The 15,057-nt window shown below is 40.8% G+C and overlaps 1 protein-coding gene across 1 annotated transcript; it reads left to right on the top strand.

The window, feature by feature from the left end:
- The first annotated feature begins 10,488 nt into the window (after nucleotides 1–10,488).
- LOC110702157 lies at nucleotides 10,489–11,598 on the top strand. Its single transcript, XM_021879830.1, has one exon. It carries the CDS (start codon nucleotides 10,489–10,491, stop codon nucleotides 11,596–11,598), a length of 1,110 nt encoding a protein of 369 aa, XP_021735522.1.
- The last annotated feature ends 3,459 nt before the right edge of the window (nucleotides 11,599–15,057 follow it).

Here is a 15,057-nt window from a genome sequence, read left to right as displayed (position 1 = left end):
AATTATTGATTGTGCGCAAATATGGCGAGTAAATCAACGGAAACTCACTTGCTTGAACAAATGGCTGCTTTGATGGAACAAAACATTATTTTCATGAATCATATGAAGAGTCTTGAAGGGGAGATGTCCGAATTGAAGGCTAAGGCTTCGGGAGGTTCTATTGGTAGTGGTGGATACAAGAAGGATGAGGAGATCAAACTGAGTGATCTTCCAGAATTCGATGGTACTTTAGATCCAGAAGTTTATCTAGATTGGGAGCGACGAGTAGATCGAATTTTCTCTCACAAAGGTATTGATGATTATAAGTGCTTTACTTATGCTATTCTTAAATTGTCAAAGCTTGCATCTTTATGGTATGATAATTGTCAAATCAAGAGAGAAAGGGAAAAGAAAGAAAGAATTAATTCATGGAATTTGCTGAAACAAAAATTGAGAAAACGCTTTGTTCCACGATCCTATAAGCAAGATTTGTTTCATAAATTCAATACTTTGCAACAAAATAATTTGAGTGTCGAAGATTATATTAAAGAATTTGAGAGATTGTCATTAGCTTGTGATTGTAAAGATGAGGAGGAACAAAAGATCTCTAAATTTCTTGTTGGCCTTAATATGGAAATTGGACATAAAGTTGAGTTGCAATCGTTCTTTACTTTTGATGAGGCTTGTGAGCTTGCTGTAAAGGTTGAAAGACAAATTAAAACTTCAAAGTTGAAATCTTTTCGACCTAATTATGCTCTAAAGGGTGAGACTTCAAAGGGTTTTGAAAAATCTGAAAATTGGGAAAAGAATAAAGGTGTTTCGGATTCCTTTAAGTTTGATGCTCAAGCTAAAAATCAAAGAGTTGATAAAGATGAAATCAAGTGTTTCAAGTGTCAAGGTAGAGGTCACTACAAGTCCGAGTGTCCTAATAGAAGGGTCATGACATTAACAAGATACCAAGCCTTAGAAGAGGAGGATGCTAAACTTGCTTTACTTCTAAAAGAGCAACGTGAAGGAGAGGAGAATGAATATGACTTTGAGGAAGAGTGTGAAGAACAACCATTGTGTGAGGCAGCCCCGGATCACAACACACTTGTTTTGAGAAAGCTTCTCCATGCTCAATCTACTCCTTTGACTGATATGGCACAAAGGGAGAACTTGTTTCACACTAGATGCTTAGTGAATGGGCGTAGTTGTTCAGTTATTGTGGATAATGGTTCTTGTACTAATGCATGCTCTAAGAAGATGACGGATACATTGCAGCTTGAGACTAGGAACCATCCTAATCCTTACAAACTTAATTGGCTCACAAATGTTGGAGGAGTACATGTTTCGAAACAAGCATTGGTTTCTTTTACAATTGGTGAGTTTGAAGACAAAGTATGGTGTGATGTTGTTCCTATGGATGCATGTGCTTTGTTGCTAGGCCGTCCTTGGCAATTTGATCGTGATGTGATCTACCTTGCAAAGAAGAATGTGGTTTCAGTTCTACATAAAGGGAAAAGGATTGGATTAAAACCTTTACCTCCTAAATTCGAACCTATGCAACATGATGGCAGCAAGGTTATTTCTCTTTCTACATGTGATGAAGGTGGTTCAAGTAAAAGGAAGAAGAAAGACAAGCAGCAAGATAGAGTGCTTCAACTTGTTCGTAAGTCTCCATTTGAGATAGGTGACTATGTGTGGCTTTCTTTGAGTGCACAGAGGTTATACAACAACCGCAAAGACAAGCATGAATCCTTTGATGAAGGGCCTTTTAAAATCGTGCATAGGGAGAATTATGATACATTTCAAGTGCTACTTGGTGAAGGCGTTTGTGCTTCTCTTAGCGCAAATGATCTCGTTCCTTGTTATGATGTAACTTGAGGACAAGTTCGTTTTCAAGAGGAGGAGTATGATGCGGATGCATTCAACGTTTCCTTTCTTGGTCCGTTTCTTTAATGTTTCTTAGATTAGATTTTGGCTTACAAGTTTTTACCTTTCACTTGAAAGGGTTTTTCTTGTTTTAAGCGTTAGGATTTTTATTTTGATTAGGAATTGTTTTGGTCTAGTGAGTTCCTATTTGAATTAGGACTTGTCTTTAGCAAAAGAGATTCCTAATTGGATTAGGACTTGTTTTTAACAAAGTAAATTCCTAAGTGGATTAGGACTTGACTTTGGTTTTTAGGCGTGTCTAGGTGTTTTAGGAGGATTGAATAACCTAATCTAAGTTGAATTAAACTTAGTTAGTTTAGTCATATCCGAATTAGGAACTTGGGGATCAAGTTTCGGTTTTCTTAGGTTTTCTAGGTCAAATGGGATTCTAATTTAATTAGGATTAGTCTTCTAATTTGATTAGGTTTAGGATTAGTTTTGAGTCTATAAATAAAGGTTGTAAACTTCAAATTATACAAGTTTTTTTTTTGTTGATTAAAGCTTTATTGCTTGTTAATTTGGAACGTTTCTTTCCAAGTTTTCTTTGTGTTTGACGAGTGAAGTTAAACATAAAAACCCTTAGATTAGGCGAGTGAAACCTGATTTAAGAGAGGTTAGATTAATTAGTGAGTGAAGCTAATTCAAACTATCCTCAAAAAAACCCCTAAATCACGAGATTAAGGTGAGTGAAGCCTTGAAATCAGATTTAGAACCCTTAGGCGAAAACAAACGAGTGAAGCTTGTTTAAACCTAAGACCAAACGAATCAAGAAACGCATCACTCAACAGGCGGGACAACCACTTCCCAGCCTTCCCCTACCGGTTTCTTCTCTAAGAAAGCAGGGAGCGTAGCGTTTAGAGTAACCACATCTCTGGCAGACATGGTCATGTCAGTAGGGTCACCAGCAACCGGCCACTTATAAGCTTCTTGGTCTACCGGGTCGGCCGTCTCAGGAGACTCTTCATCAAGGCCAGACTCTTCATCACCGGCTGACCCTTCTCCGGATTCCTCTTCGGATCCCTCGCCGGCTTCCTCTCCGGATTCCTCACCATTGGAACCAGAGCTATCCAAGATACTGTCACCCGGGGTGCTAGATGTACTTGGAGAATTTTGTGGAACTTCCTCATTAGGACCTTCCTCAGCCGGTTCCTCGGCTTGTTCTTGATTTATAGGGACAGCCGGGTCAGCGGCTGCATCATCGGACTGGTAGTCAGGGTCGATTGCCGTCACTCTGATCCGAGCCATTCTGTCTTGCACATGAACAAAGACGGTCGGATTCGATGTAGGTGAAGGTTGTTCCAAGCACCCCAGACGGCAATCCTAGTCCTAGACTCAGCCGTTCCTGGTGACCGGCTGACCATAGTCGTAGGCTGTGCCGTGTGTGTATTGGTGGAGTCTATATCCTAATGCTATGCAACCGGAAATAAAAGAATGTGACAAGTATGGGATGCAGGCGGTACCTTAGAAAATTGAGATTGGATTAAGATGATGGCTTGAAACCTCCATAGGCGGAAGTCTCCGAATGTGTTTGAAGCTGAAATAAGGAAAAATAGATCAGATATATAAAATGGACTCATTCAAAAGACCCCCATACGGTTAAATTCCGGATGGGGTCTACTTGTATGTTTGAGAAAAAGCTACAGGCTGCTCAAACAACCCCCATACGGTTAGATGTCGGATGGGTACAATTTCAATGTTTGAGAAAAAGCCAAGGCTGCTCAAACCACCCCCATGCGGTTATATACCGGATGGGGGTTATTTGAATGTTGTTTGAGAAAAAGCCAAGGCTGCTCAACCCACCCCCAGGCGGTTATATACCGGATGGGGGTAATTTGAATGATGTTTGAGAAAAAGCCAAGGCTGCTCAAACCACCCCCAGGCGGTTATATACTGGTTTGGGTAATTTGAATGTTTAAGAAAAAGCCAAGGCTGCTCAAACCACCCCCATGCGGTTATTTACCAGAGGGGGTTATTTGAATATTTGAGAAAAAGCCAAGGCTGCTCAAACCACCCCCAGGCGGTTATATACTGGATGGGGGTTATTTGAATGATGTTTGAGAAAAAGCCAAGGCTGCTCAAACCACCCCCATGCGGTAAAATGTCGGATGGGGGTTATTTGAATGTCGTTTGAGAAAAAGCCAAGGCTGCTGAAACCACCCCCAGGCGGTTATATACCAGATGGGGGTTATTTGAATGATGTTTGAGAAAAAGCCAAGGCTGCTCAAACCACCCCCATGCGGTAAAATGCCAGATGGGGGTTATTTGAATGTTGTTTGAGAAAAAGCCAAGGCTGCTCAAACCACCCCCAGGCGGTTATATACCGGATGGGGGTTATTTGAATGATGTTTGAGAAAAAGCCAAGGCTGCTTAAACCACCCCCACGCGGTTAAATACCGGATGGGGGTTATTTGAATGTTTGAGAAAAAGCCAAGGCTGCTCAAACCACCCCCAGGCATTTATATACCGGATGGGGGTTACTTGAATGATGTTTGAGAAAAAGCCAAGGCTGATCAAACCACCCCCAGGCGGTTATATACCGGATGGGGGTTATTTGAATGATGTTTGAGAAAAAGCCAAGGCTGCTCAAACCACCCCCATGCGGTAAAATGCCGGATGGGGGTTATTTGAATGTTGTTTGAGAAAAAGCCAAGGCTGCTCAAACCACCCCCATGTGGTTATATACAAGATGGGGGTTATTTGAATGATGTTTGAGAAAAAGCCAAGGCTGCTCAAATAACCCCCATGCGGTAAAATGCCGGATAGGGGTGCGTTGAGCGCATTTTAAAAACTTTGAAAAATCCAAACCGGTTGGGGTTTTTGAAATCATTTCTTGATGAACTCAGATGTACCCCGGGCGGTGTTAAAGGACAAATTTATTGAAGGTTCAAACACCCCCCAGACAGTGATAATCCGGATGGGGGTGTTTAGAATGCATAGTTTAAAAGTTGAAAACCCCTTAGATGGGGCTATGCCGGCTGAGGGAGAAGATTCAAGAAATGGGATATAGGTTAAAGGCCCCCCAGGCGGCATGAAACCCGGATGGGTTGAAATGTTCAAAATCGTCAAAAGCTAAAGTAAAAAAGAAAAAGGGCAGCCGGTACCTTAGATACTGAGGAAAGGGAACCCAACCGGTCGCCGGATGTGCGTAATTTGAAAGTGCCGGATGCAGAAAAACTAAGGAAATAATGCAGCCGATAGCAGAGCGCTCTCAGAATGTTTTTTGAAAAATATGTAAAGTGAGGAGGAGAGAGAGAGTGTCTTGTATTTATAGAAGGAGCAGAAGGCGAAACGATGCCTTCTGCCCTAAAAACTTGAAATTTGAAAAAAAGGAGGGAAGGAGACGAACCGTCTCCTCCCATGCGTCTGACACTTGTCACAGGTGACATGTGGACATTCCACGTCACACCTGTGAGGGGCATATGTTTAGGGTAAAAATACCCTAAGACTCGTGACCCAATAAAGGCCTGCCACGTGTCAAGCTTGCAACGGTCAGCAAAGGCCCAATCCCTTTGCGACCCGTGTCATTGTACCCTAAATTGAGGCATAGTTCCCCCTACTATAAATAGTAAGGGCAAATCTCATTAATGGGGATCGAATCATTTTCCAACCACCATCCAAACACAAATCCCCTTGCAAACGCTCTCAAATCGAGAAGCATTTATTGTCTTATTTCCTCATTTAGAAAGAGACTAACTTAATCTTCGGAGGCGGAACACCCCAGCCCCAGCCGGAGTATTCCGTTATTTGTGCAGGTACAGGTGAAGGAAGGAGCATACTAGGAAATTGTAACTCTCCCGTAGGACACATAAAAAACCTCCAAACACATTCAACAAAGCTAATTTAATCAAATGAAAGTCAAATGCATTGTACAAAGCTAATTGAATCAAATGAAAGTCAAATCCATTAAAAAAGCTAATTGAATCAAATGAAAGTCAAATGCATTCTACAAAGCTAAACGAATCAAATGAAAGTCAAACACATTCAAACAAAGCTTTTTGAATCAAATTAAAGTCCAATGCATTTAACAAAGCTAATTGAATCAAATGAAATTCAAACACATTCAAACAAAGCTATTTGAATCAAATGAAAGTCCGTTCAAACAAAGCTTTTTGAATCAAATAAAAGTCAAACACATTCAAACAAAGCTTTTTAAATCAAATTAAAGTCAAACACATTCAAACAAAGCTAATTAAATCAAATGCAAGTCAAGCACTTTCAAACAAAGCTTTCTAAATCAAATGAAAGTCAAACACATTCAAACAAAGTTAATTGAATCAAATGAAAGTTAAACACATTCAAACAAAGCTTTTCGAATCAAATGAAAGTCAAATGCAATCTACAAAGCTAATTGAATCAAATGAAAGTCAAACACATTCAAACAAAACTTTTTGAATCAAATGAAAGTCAAATGCATTCAATAAAGATAATTGAATCAAATGAAAGTCAAACACAGTGAACCGAAGCCTTTTGATTCAACTTAAAGTCTAATGCATTCAACAAAGCTAATTTAATCAAATTAAAGTCAAATGCATTAAACAAAGCTAATTGAATCAAATGAAAGTCAAACACATTCAAACAAATTTAATTGAATCAAATGAAAATCAAACACATTCAAACAAAGCTAGTTGGATCAAATGAAAGTCAAACACATTCAAACAAAGATTTTTGAATCAAATTAAAGTTAAACACTTTAAACAAAGCTAATTAAATCAAATGCAAGTCAAACACTTTCAAACAAAGCTTTCTAAATCAAATGAAAGTCAAATGCATTCAACAAAGCTAATTTAATCAAATGAAAGTCAAACGCATTCAAGCAAAGCTAATTGAATCAAATGAAAGTGAAACACATTCAAACGTAGCTTTTTGAATCAAATAAAAGTCAAATGCATTCAATAAAGCTAATTGAATCAAACAAAAGTCAAACACAGTCAACCAAAGCTTTTTGATTCAAATTAAAGTTTAATGCATTCTACAAAGCTAATTGAATCAAATAAAAGTCAAACATAATTAAACAAAGCTAATTTAATCAAATGAAAGTCAAACACATTCAAGAAAATCTAATTGAATCAAATGAAAGTCAAACATATTCAAACAGAGCTTTTTGAATCAAATGAAAGTCAAATGCATTCATCAAACCTAATTGATTTGAATGAAAGTCAAACAAATTCAAATAAAGCTTTTTGAATCAAATTAAAGACAAATGCATTCTACAAAGCTAAACGAATCAAATCAAAGTCAAACACATTCAAACAAAGCTAATTGAATCAAATGAAAGTCAAACACATTCAAACAATGCTTTTTGAATCAAATGAAAGTCAAATGCATTCAACAAAGCTAATTTAATCAAATGAAAGTCAAACACATTTAAACAAAGCTAATTAAATCAAATGAAAGTAAAATACATTCAAATAAAGATTTCTGAATCTAATGATAGTCAAATACATTCAACAAAGCTAATTTAATCAAATGAAAGTCAAATGCATTATACAAAACTAATTGAATCAAATGAAAGTCAAATCCATTAAACAAAGCTAATTGAATCAATTGAAAGTCAAATGCATTCTACGAAGCTAATCGAATCAAATGAAAGTCAAACACATTCAAACAAAGCTTTTTGAACCAAATTAAAGTCCAATGCATTTAACAAAGCTAATTGAATCAAATAAAATTTAAACACATTCAAACAAAGCTATTTGAATCAAATGAAAGTCAAACACATTCAAACAAAGCTATTTGAATCAAATTAAAGTCAAACACATTCATACAAAGCTTTTTGAATCAAATTAAAGTCAAACACATTCAAACAAAGCTAATTCAATCAAATGCAAATCAAGCACTTTCAAACAAAGCTTTCTAAATCAAATGAAAGTCAAACACATTCAAACAAAGCTAGTTGAATCAAATGAAAGTCAAACACACAAACAAAACTTTTTGAATCAATTGAAAGTCAAATGCATTCAATAAAGCTAATTGAATCAAATGAAAGTCAAACACAGTGAACCGAAGCCTTTTGATTCAAATTAAAGTCTAATGCATTCAACAAAGCTAATTTAATCAAATGAAAGTCAAATGCATTCAACAAAGCTAATTGAATCAAATGAAAGTCAAACACATTCAAACAAAGTTAATTTAATCAAATGAAAGTCAAACACATTCAAACAAAGCTTTTCAAATCAAATGAAAGTCAAATGCAATCTACAAAGCTAATTGAATCAAATGAAAGTCAAACACATTTAAGCAAAGCTAATTGAATCAAATGAAAGTAAAAAACATTCAAACAAATCTTTTTGAATCAAATAAAAGTCAAATGCATTCAATAAATCTAATTGAATCAAATGAAAGTCAAACACAGTCAACCAAAGCTTTTTGATTCAAATTAAAGTTTAATGCATTCAACAAAGCTAATTGAATCAAATAAAAGTCAAATACATTCTACAAAGCTAATTGAATCAAATGAAAGTCAAATGCATTCTACAAATCTAAACGAATCAAATGAAATTTAAACACATTAAAACAAAGCTAATTGAATCAAATAAAAGTCAAACACATTCAAACAAAGCTTTTTGAACCAAATTAAAGTGAAACACATTCAAACAAAGCTAATTAAATCAAATGAAAGTCAAACACTTTCAAACAAAGCTTTCTGAATCAAATGAAAGTTAAATGCATTCAACAAAGCTAATTTAATCAAATGAAAGTCAAATGCATTCTACAAAGCTAAACGAATGAAATGAAAGTCAAACACATTCTAAAAAAGCTAATTGAATCAAATGAAAGTCAAACACATTCAAACAAACCTTTTTGAATCAAAATAAAGCCAAACACATTCAAACAAAGCTAATTAAATCAAATGAAAGTCAAACACTTTCAAACAAAGCATTCTAAATCAAATGAAAGTCAAATGAATTCAACTAAGCTAATTAAAACAAATGAAAGTGAAATGCATTCTACAAAGCTAATTGAATCAAATGAAAGTCAAACATGTTTAGGGTAAAAATTCCCTTAGACACGTGGCCCAATGAAGGCTTGCCACGTGTCAATCTTGCAACGGTCAGCGAGGGCCCAATCCCTTTGCGACACGTGTCCTTTGTGCCCTAATTGAGGTACAGTTCTCTCTTACTATAAATAGTAGGGGTAGACCTCATTGATGGGGATCGCAATTTAATTCCAACCACCCAAAAACAAAAAACGCCATTACAAACGCTCTCAAGTCGAGCAGCATTCATTGTTCTTATTTCCACTTCAAAAAGATACTTACTTAATCTTCGGAGGCGGAACTCCCACCCCCAATCCGGAGTCTCCGTTACTTGTGCAGGTACAGGCGTAAGAAGGAAGTCTGCTAGGAAATTGTAACTCTCCCGAAGGACACATAGAAAACCCCCAAACATCTGGCGCCGTCTGTGGGGAGAGTACTTTCTAGATGACATCATAGCCTATACTACCTGGTAAAGGCAATCTTCCCACTAGGGAGGTTGAGGTCCATTCGGACCAAGATACAGCCGATAACTATGAGTTAAAAACCTACACTGCTGCCGATGGTTCCTTCAGAACCAAGCATACTCGTTCCAAAGACAAGAGGGAACGAGTAGAGCAGCAGGCAAGCCCAAATCATCCTACCAGGGGACCACTTGGGTTAACTTCTACCGCAGGGGACTCTCCAGTCTCCAGGGATGAACTCTTGAATATGATGAATAATTTCAAGGGGGAAATCAGGGGTTTCCTTGATAAGTCAGATGGTCCTCGTAAGGGCCAAGCGAAGAGAGGTATCATGGAAGAAAGACAATCAAGTCGGTAAAGGGGAAAGCTTATACCCCTCACCCAAAACCAACAGTGCCAATCAGGCCCTTTGACCTTTCAAGACTTCGGGTTCCCATGGAAGGGATCAAAAAACCTGTCCGGCATATACAGCCGGATGGAACGAAAAAACTCTACTCCGATGCCCAGGTACTCCTGGAAGACAAAAGAACTCACTTCTCTGACTCGGCATCAACGTCCACGTTCCATGACAGCTTCCATACAACATCAGGGAGGCATTCACAAACCAGCAAGGGGAGCCGGACGCACGAAGAGTTTTTCGCGCGATCCGGTCCCCATATCATTCAGCCGGCATTACATCCATACATGCCTTTTGGAACACCTTATCAGCAGACGACTCTCTTTGGAGGTCAGCCACCACCCGTCCAGCCCATGGACTGGCAGCTCCGTCTGCAAAGACTTGGGGAACAACCAACAACGTTCTCCAGGGAAATTACTGAGATGGCCCAGCCAACAAAAATTAAAAACATATTGGTAGGTGCCTATGATGGTACCTCTAACCCGGAAGATCACTTGATGGCGTATACAAACCTGATGTATTTGCAGGGTTTGGACGATGCCTCATGGTGTAGATACTTCCCGGCCACGTTGAAAGGGATTGCTCAACGTTGGTTGGGTAACTTACCTTCCGGGTGCATTAATAATTTCAAGACGATGGCGTACTAGTTTACGTCCAACTTCTCGATGAATATCCCTGCCAAAAAGACAAGCCTCGACCTAGGGGCAATACAGTAGGGAGAAAAAGAGGGACTTAGGTCCTATGTCAGGCGGTTTAACCTGATGAGGATCCAAATCCATGGCCTTTCTGATGAAGTCGCCTACACAGACTTTTTCAAAGGACTGAAAGACGGGTCGACATTTAAATTCGACTTAGTCAGGAAGAGGGTCTCCACCCTCCATGAGGCATTGATGAAAGCAGAAGCGTACATCCAGGCATTGGAGCTCTGCGCCATCAAGACACCGTCGGAGTACAAACGATGTGACAAGCGGGAGAGCCAACCTGCCCAGCCGGCCAAAAAAAAGGAAAAGAAAAGAAAGGAGGTTTGGGCGACAGACTCATTCGGACAACCCTCCCAAAAGAGAAAGAGGTCGGATCCGTACGTCCCTAAATACGAATTCGCCAAGGATTGCGCCTCCATTCTCAAGGAGGTAAAAGAACGGTTGAACCTAGAAAAACCGGCTGCAATGAAGAGTCCCGTCAGCAGTCAGAACAAAAGCAAGTATTGCCATTTCCACGAAGAAATTGGTCACGACACTGAGGGTTGTTTTGGCCTCAGGCGGCTTCTTGACCGCTTAGCTAACGAAGGGGCTTTAAAATCATATTTGCCCAAGTCAAAGAGTACTTCCAAACAAAATAAAGGGCCGCAATCAAAGCAGACGGAAAATCACTCGGACACAGATGAAGATACTATCTTCACAATAGTCGGAGGTCTTGTAGGCGGTGGTCCTACCATCCGGGGTACTAAAGACAATATTAGAAGTTTGATAAACTCAGTGGATGATGGTCAGACGTCAAAAAGCTCCTTTCCGGAGGTCCATATCTCCGAGAAAGACAGGGGGAATGTTAGGCGGCCCCATGATGACCCCATAGTCGCCGAGTGTAAAATTGCCAATCAGCGAGTTGGCCGTATACTGATTGACACGGGAAGCTCGTCCGACATTATAAGCTATCAGTGCTTGGAAAAGCTGAAGTATAAACCAAGCAACATGAATCAGGTTACCTACCCCCTAGTAGGTTTTGGGGGAGGAGTCGTACATCCGGTGGGAATTATTGATCTACCCATTCGGTTTGGAGAGAAGGGTCTAGGCCGGCACATGGTCGTCAAGTTCCTTGTCGTTGAGGAACTGACGGCCTACAACTTGATCATTGGCCGACCTACCTTAATGTAGACTGATCAAGTTTGGAAAGTTTGGAAAGTTTATGTAGACGGGAGCTCTACGCTGAATGGTTGTGGGGCAGGTGTAATTTGTCATTCTCCTGAGGGGGACAAATACGAGTATGCTCTACGATTCAAGTTTCAAGCTTCGAATAATGAAGCTGAATACGAGGCCCTGCTAGCCGGTATCCGCATGTGTAAGGCAGCTAGGGCAAGGAAAGTTGACGCCTGCTCAGATTCACAACTCATCGTTAGCCAGTACAACGGTGACTATGAGGCTACTCATCCGGTGATGATTAAGTATCTTCAGGCGGTCAAAGAGGAGGCTGGGGCATTTGATGAATTCAATCTAAGTCAAGTACCCAGGTCCGAGAATAATCAAGCGGATGCACTATTAAAACTCGCATCATCCGCCACATGTGATACGCCTAGGTCAGTCTTCTGGGAAGTCATGGAAAAGAAAAGCATTGAACATGACCCCATTGGAGTTATAGATCGAAGCTCCACTTGGATGGACCCCATCCGGGATTACCTGGTAGACGACACTCTACCGGGTGTCTCATCAGAGGCGGCTGCTCTTAAAAGACGAGTATTCAAGTGTGTTACCCCAGAAAGGGGAAAGGAAATACTGGAAGATCTGCACGCCGGCTTCTGTGGATTGCACATTGGCGGAAAGACCCTAGCCAAAAGAGCTAGGCGGCAAGGATACTTTTGGCCTACCCTTGAGGCGGATGCATTAGATCTGGTAAAAAGATGTGACAAGTGCTAGAGGTTTGGCCGGCTGATCAGGCAGCCGACAACAAATTTAACAGCTATTCACAGCCCAATTCCCTTTGCCAAATGGGGCAGTGATATTTTGGGGCCATACACTCCTGCCCCAGGCGGCAAAAGATACATTTTGGTGGCTGTTGATTACTTCACCAAGTGGGTTGAGGCCGAGGCGGTAAAGGGTATCAAAACTTAGGATGTCATCTCCTTTATCTGGAGAAATGTCATCACCCGGTTCGGTGTACCAATGTCAATGGTCTTTGACAATGGCCCCCAGTTCGAAACGCCTGTCCTAAAGACTTGGTTGCAAGATCAAGGGATCTCCCATTACTTTGCATCCGTTGGCCGTCCTCAAGCAAACGGTCAAGTTGAAGCTTTTAACAAGCTCATCTCAGGCAGCATAAAGAAAAAGATTGAAAAGGCAGGCGGTCTTTGGGCAGAAGAGTTGACTCATGTTCTTTGGTCTATCAGAACTACTGAGAAGGGGTCAACCGGTGAAACTCAATTTCTTATGGCATATGGCACCAAGGCGGTACTTCCCATTTAATTATATGAGCCAACGCTTCGAATCATGTTATATGATGAAGAGGCGAATTGGGAAGCCATGCGCCTGGAATTGGATACTCTTCCTGAAAGAAGGGGCAATGCCGCCTTGCGTTATGAAATCTACCGTCTGCGAATGACGAGGGCCTACAACAAAAGGGTGCGTAAACGCCCCCTAAAAGTTGGAGATTTTGTGTTACGAAAGCTTGAAGCAACTGGTAGGGCAAATGAACAAGGGAAATTGACCCCAAATTTGGAAGGACCCTACCGGATTTTTGAAGAAGTTAGAAACGGCACATACCGCCTGGAAACCCCAGACGGAATGCGACTGCCTCATACCTGGAATGTAGATAACTTGAAAAAGTACTACTTCTAAAGATTTTGTATTTTTTTGTGAATAGTATTGAAATGTGAAAGCATATAATTTCCATTCATACAATTGTATTTGCACCTGTCTAGTGCAAGATCACAGACGGAAGAACACTTGTTAAAACCATTGCTCCAAAAAGAGCAGTCATCCGGCGACACCCATCCGGGTGAAATTGTTGAAGAGAACAGCTCCCTTCCGGGTGGTACATTGTTCTAGCGATCTAATAACTCAAACGACATTCTCTTAAAAGAAATTTACAGCCGTTAGAAATGATCGATTGCATCTAGGTTTCACCCGGCAAGGACCCAAAAGTGGTCCATCCGACAAAATGAAATTCCTAGAGGGTTACTGCAACCAGGTATTATCTAAAAGCCACACAAACGGTTTTACAACCCACCCGCCATTTTATTGTACCAGCCGGGGCAAGGTTAGATCAATCACTGATCACCCATCCGGCTGCCAAATGAAACGGCTGCTTGTTTACCAGCCGGGTTAAGGTTAGATCAATCACTGATCATCCATCCGACTACTATGAAACGGCTGCCTGTTTACCAGCCGGGGCAGGGGTAGATCGTTCAATGATCACCCATCCGGCTGCCAAATAAAACGGCTGCCTGTTTACCAGCCGGGTTAAGGTTAGATCAATCACTGATCATCCATCCGGCTGCTATGAAACGGCTGCCTGTTTACCAGCCGGGGCAGGGGTAGATCATTCAATGATCACCCATCCGGCTGCCAAATGAAACGGCTGCCAAATGAAACGACTGCCTGTCTACTATTAGAGTAAACAGTTGGCCATTTCAGGGGCATAACATGGTATCTTACTTCATCCGGCATATATAGAACGGCTGATCATGTAAACCGGATGAGTAAATAAACGAGTAAAAAATTCGTATTCAAACGCAAATAATAGAGATAGAAAAACCGACGGTGTCGGTTAAATATATTAATATTTATAAATGGAAATGTTAACCGGACCCCCGTCCGGGAAAGATACATCCAAAATACTCGGCTCGCAGGCCGGTAAAAGAAGTTGTAATAAAAAGAGGAAAATTCATTGTTGTTCCTGTTGCTGCTGTTACTCTGGCTGCTGCTCCGGCTGCTGCTCCTGAGCCGGCATTTGAGTCTGCGCTGCCTGCTCACTCTCTTGTTCTTCAACCAAACCTGCCCATTCCTCGAAGGAAGCAGGCGGGTCCAATCCAAGGACCTTAGCATCGTATACCTCTGAGGCATACTTGTACCTGAGGTCGAAGAACTCATAGTCATAGTCCGGGTGTATGAGCCCCCAGGCGAGCTTCATGCGCTCCTCATTTTCAGTCTCGTTCTCAGCAATCAAGCGGCTTTGTTCTTTTTTAAGCTCTTCTTTATGAGCCGCCTGAGTAGAAGCAAGTTCATTTTTGAGCCGGTTGACATCTGCGCAAAGGTCGGCGTTTTCCTTGTCAGCTCCTTCTAAAGCCTTGAGATCGGCTTGGAGAGTTTTGACCTGCAGATCTAGCCCATCCGCCCTCACCTTTTCCGCATCAACAGCCGCAATAGTTTGCTTCAGCAATTCCTCCTGTTCCAACTCTCGCCGTTTAGTTTCCATGTCATATCTAATGGCATTGTATTGGGAAACATCAAAGAGCTCAGATGCCCGTCTCTGGGCATCCCTTACCTTCTCTTGCTTCTTGCGCAAGGGGACCTGAAGCCCGTCAACTCTCAGCATCACCTGTGATATCAGCCGGTAGTGGAATGTTAGAATCTCTTCAAACAACTGGAACGGTAAACAAAGAAATTGCAAGAAGGTGGTGC

The sequence above is a fragment of the Chenopodium quinoa genome, unplaced genomic scaffold (genome assembly GCF_001683475.1).
Source record: "Chenopodium quinoa cultivar QQ74 unplaced genomic scaffold, ASM168347v1, whole genome shotgun sequence".
In the NCBI taxonomy this organism is placed as follows: domain Eukaryota; kingdom Viridiplantae; phylum Streptophyta; class Magnoliopsida; order Caryophyllales; family Amaranthaceae; genus Chenopodium; species Chenopodium quinoa.
Note: the sequence above shows the minus strand (reverse complement) of the source record. Positions and strands in the feature narration are given on the sequence as shown.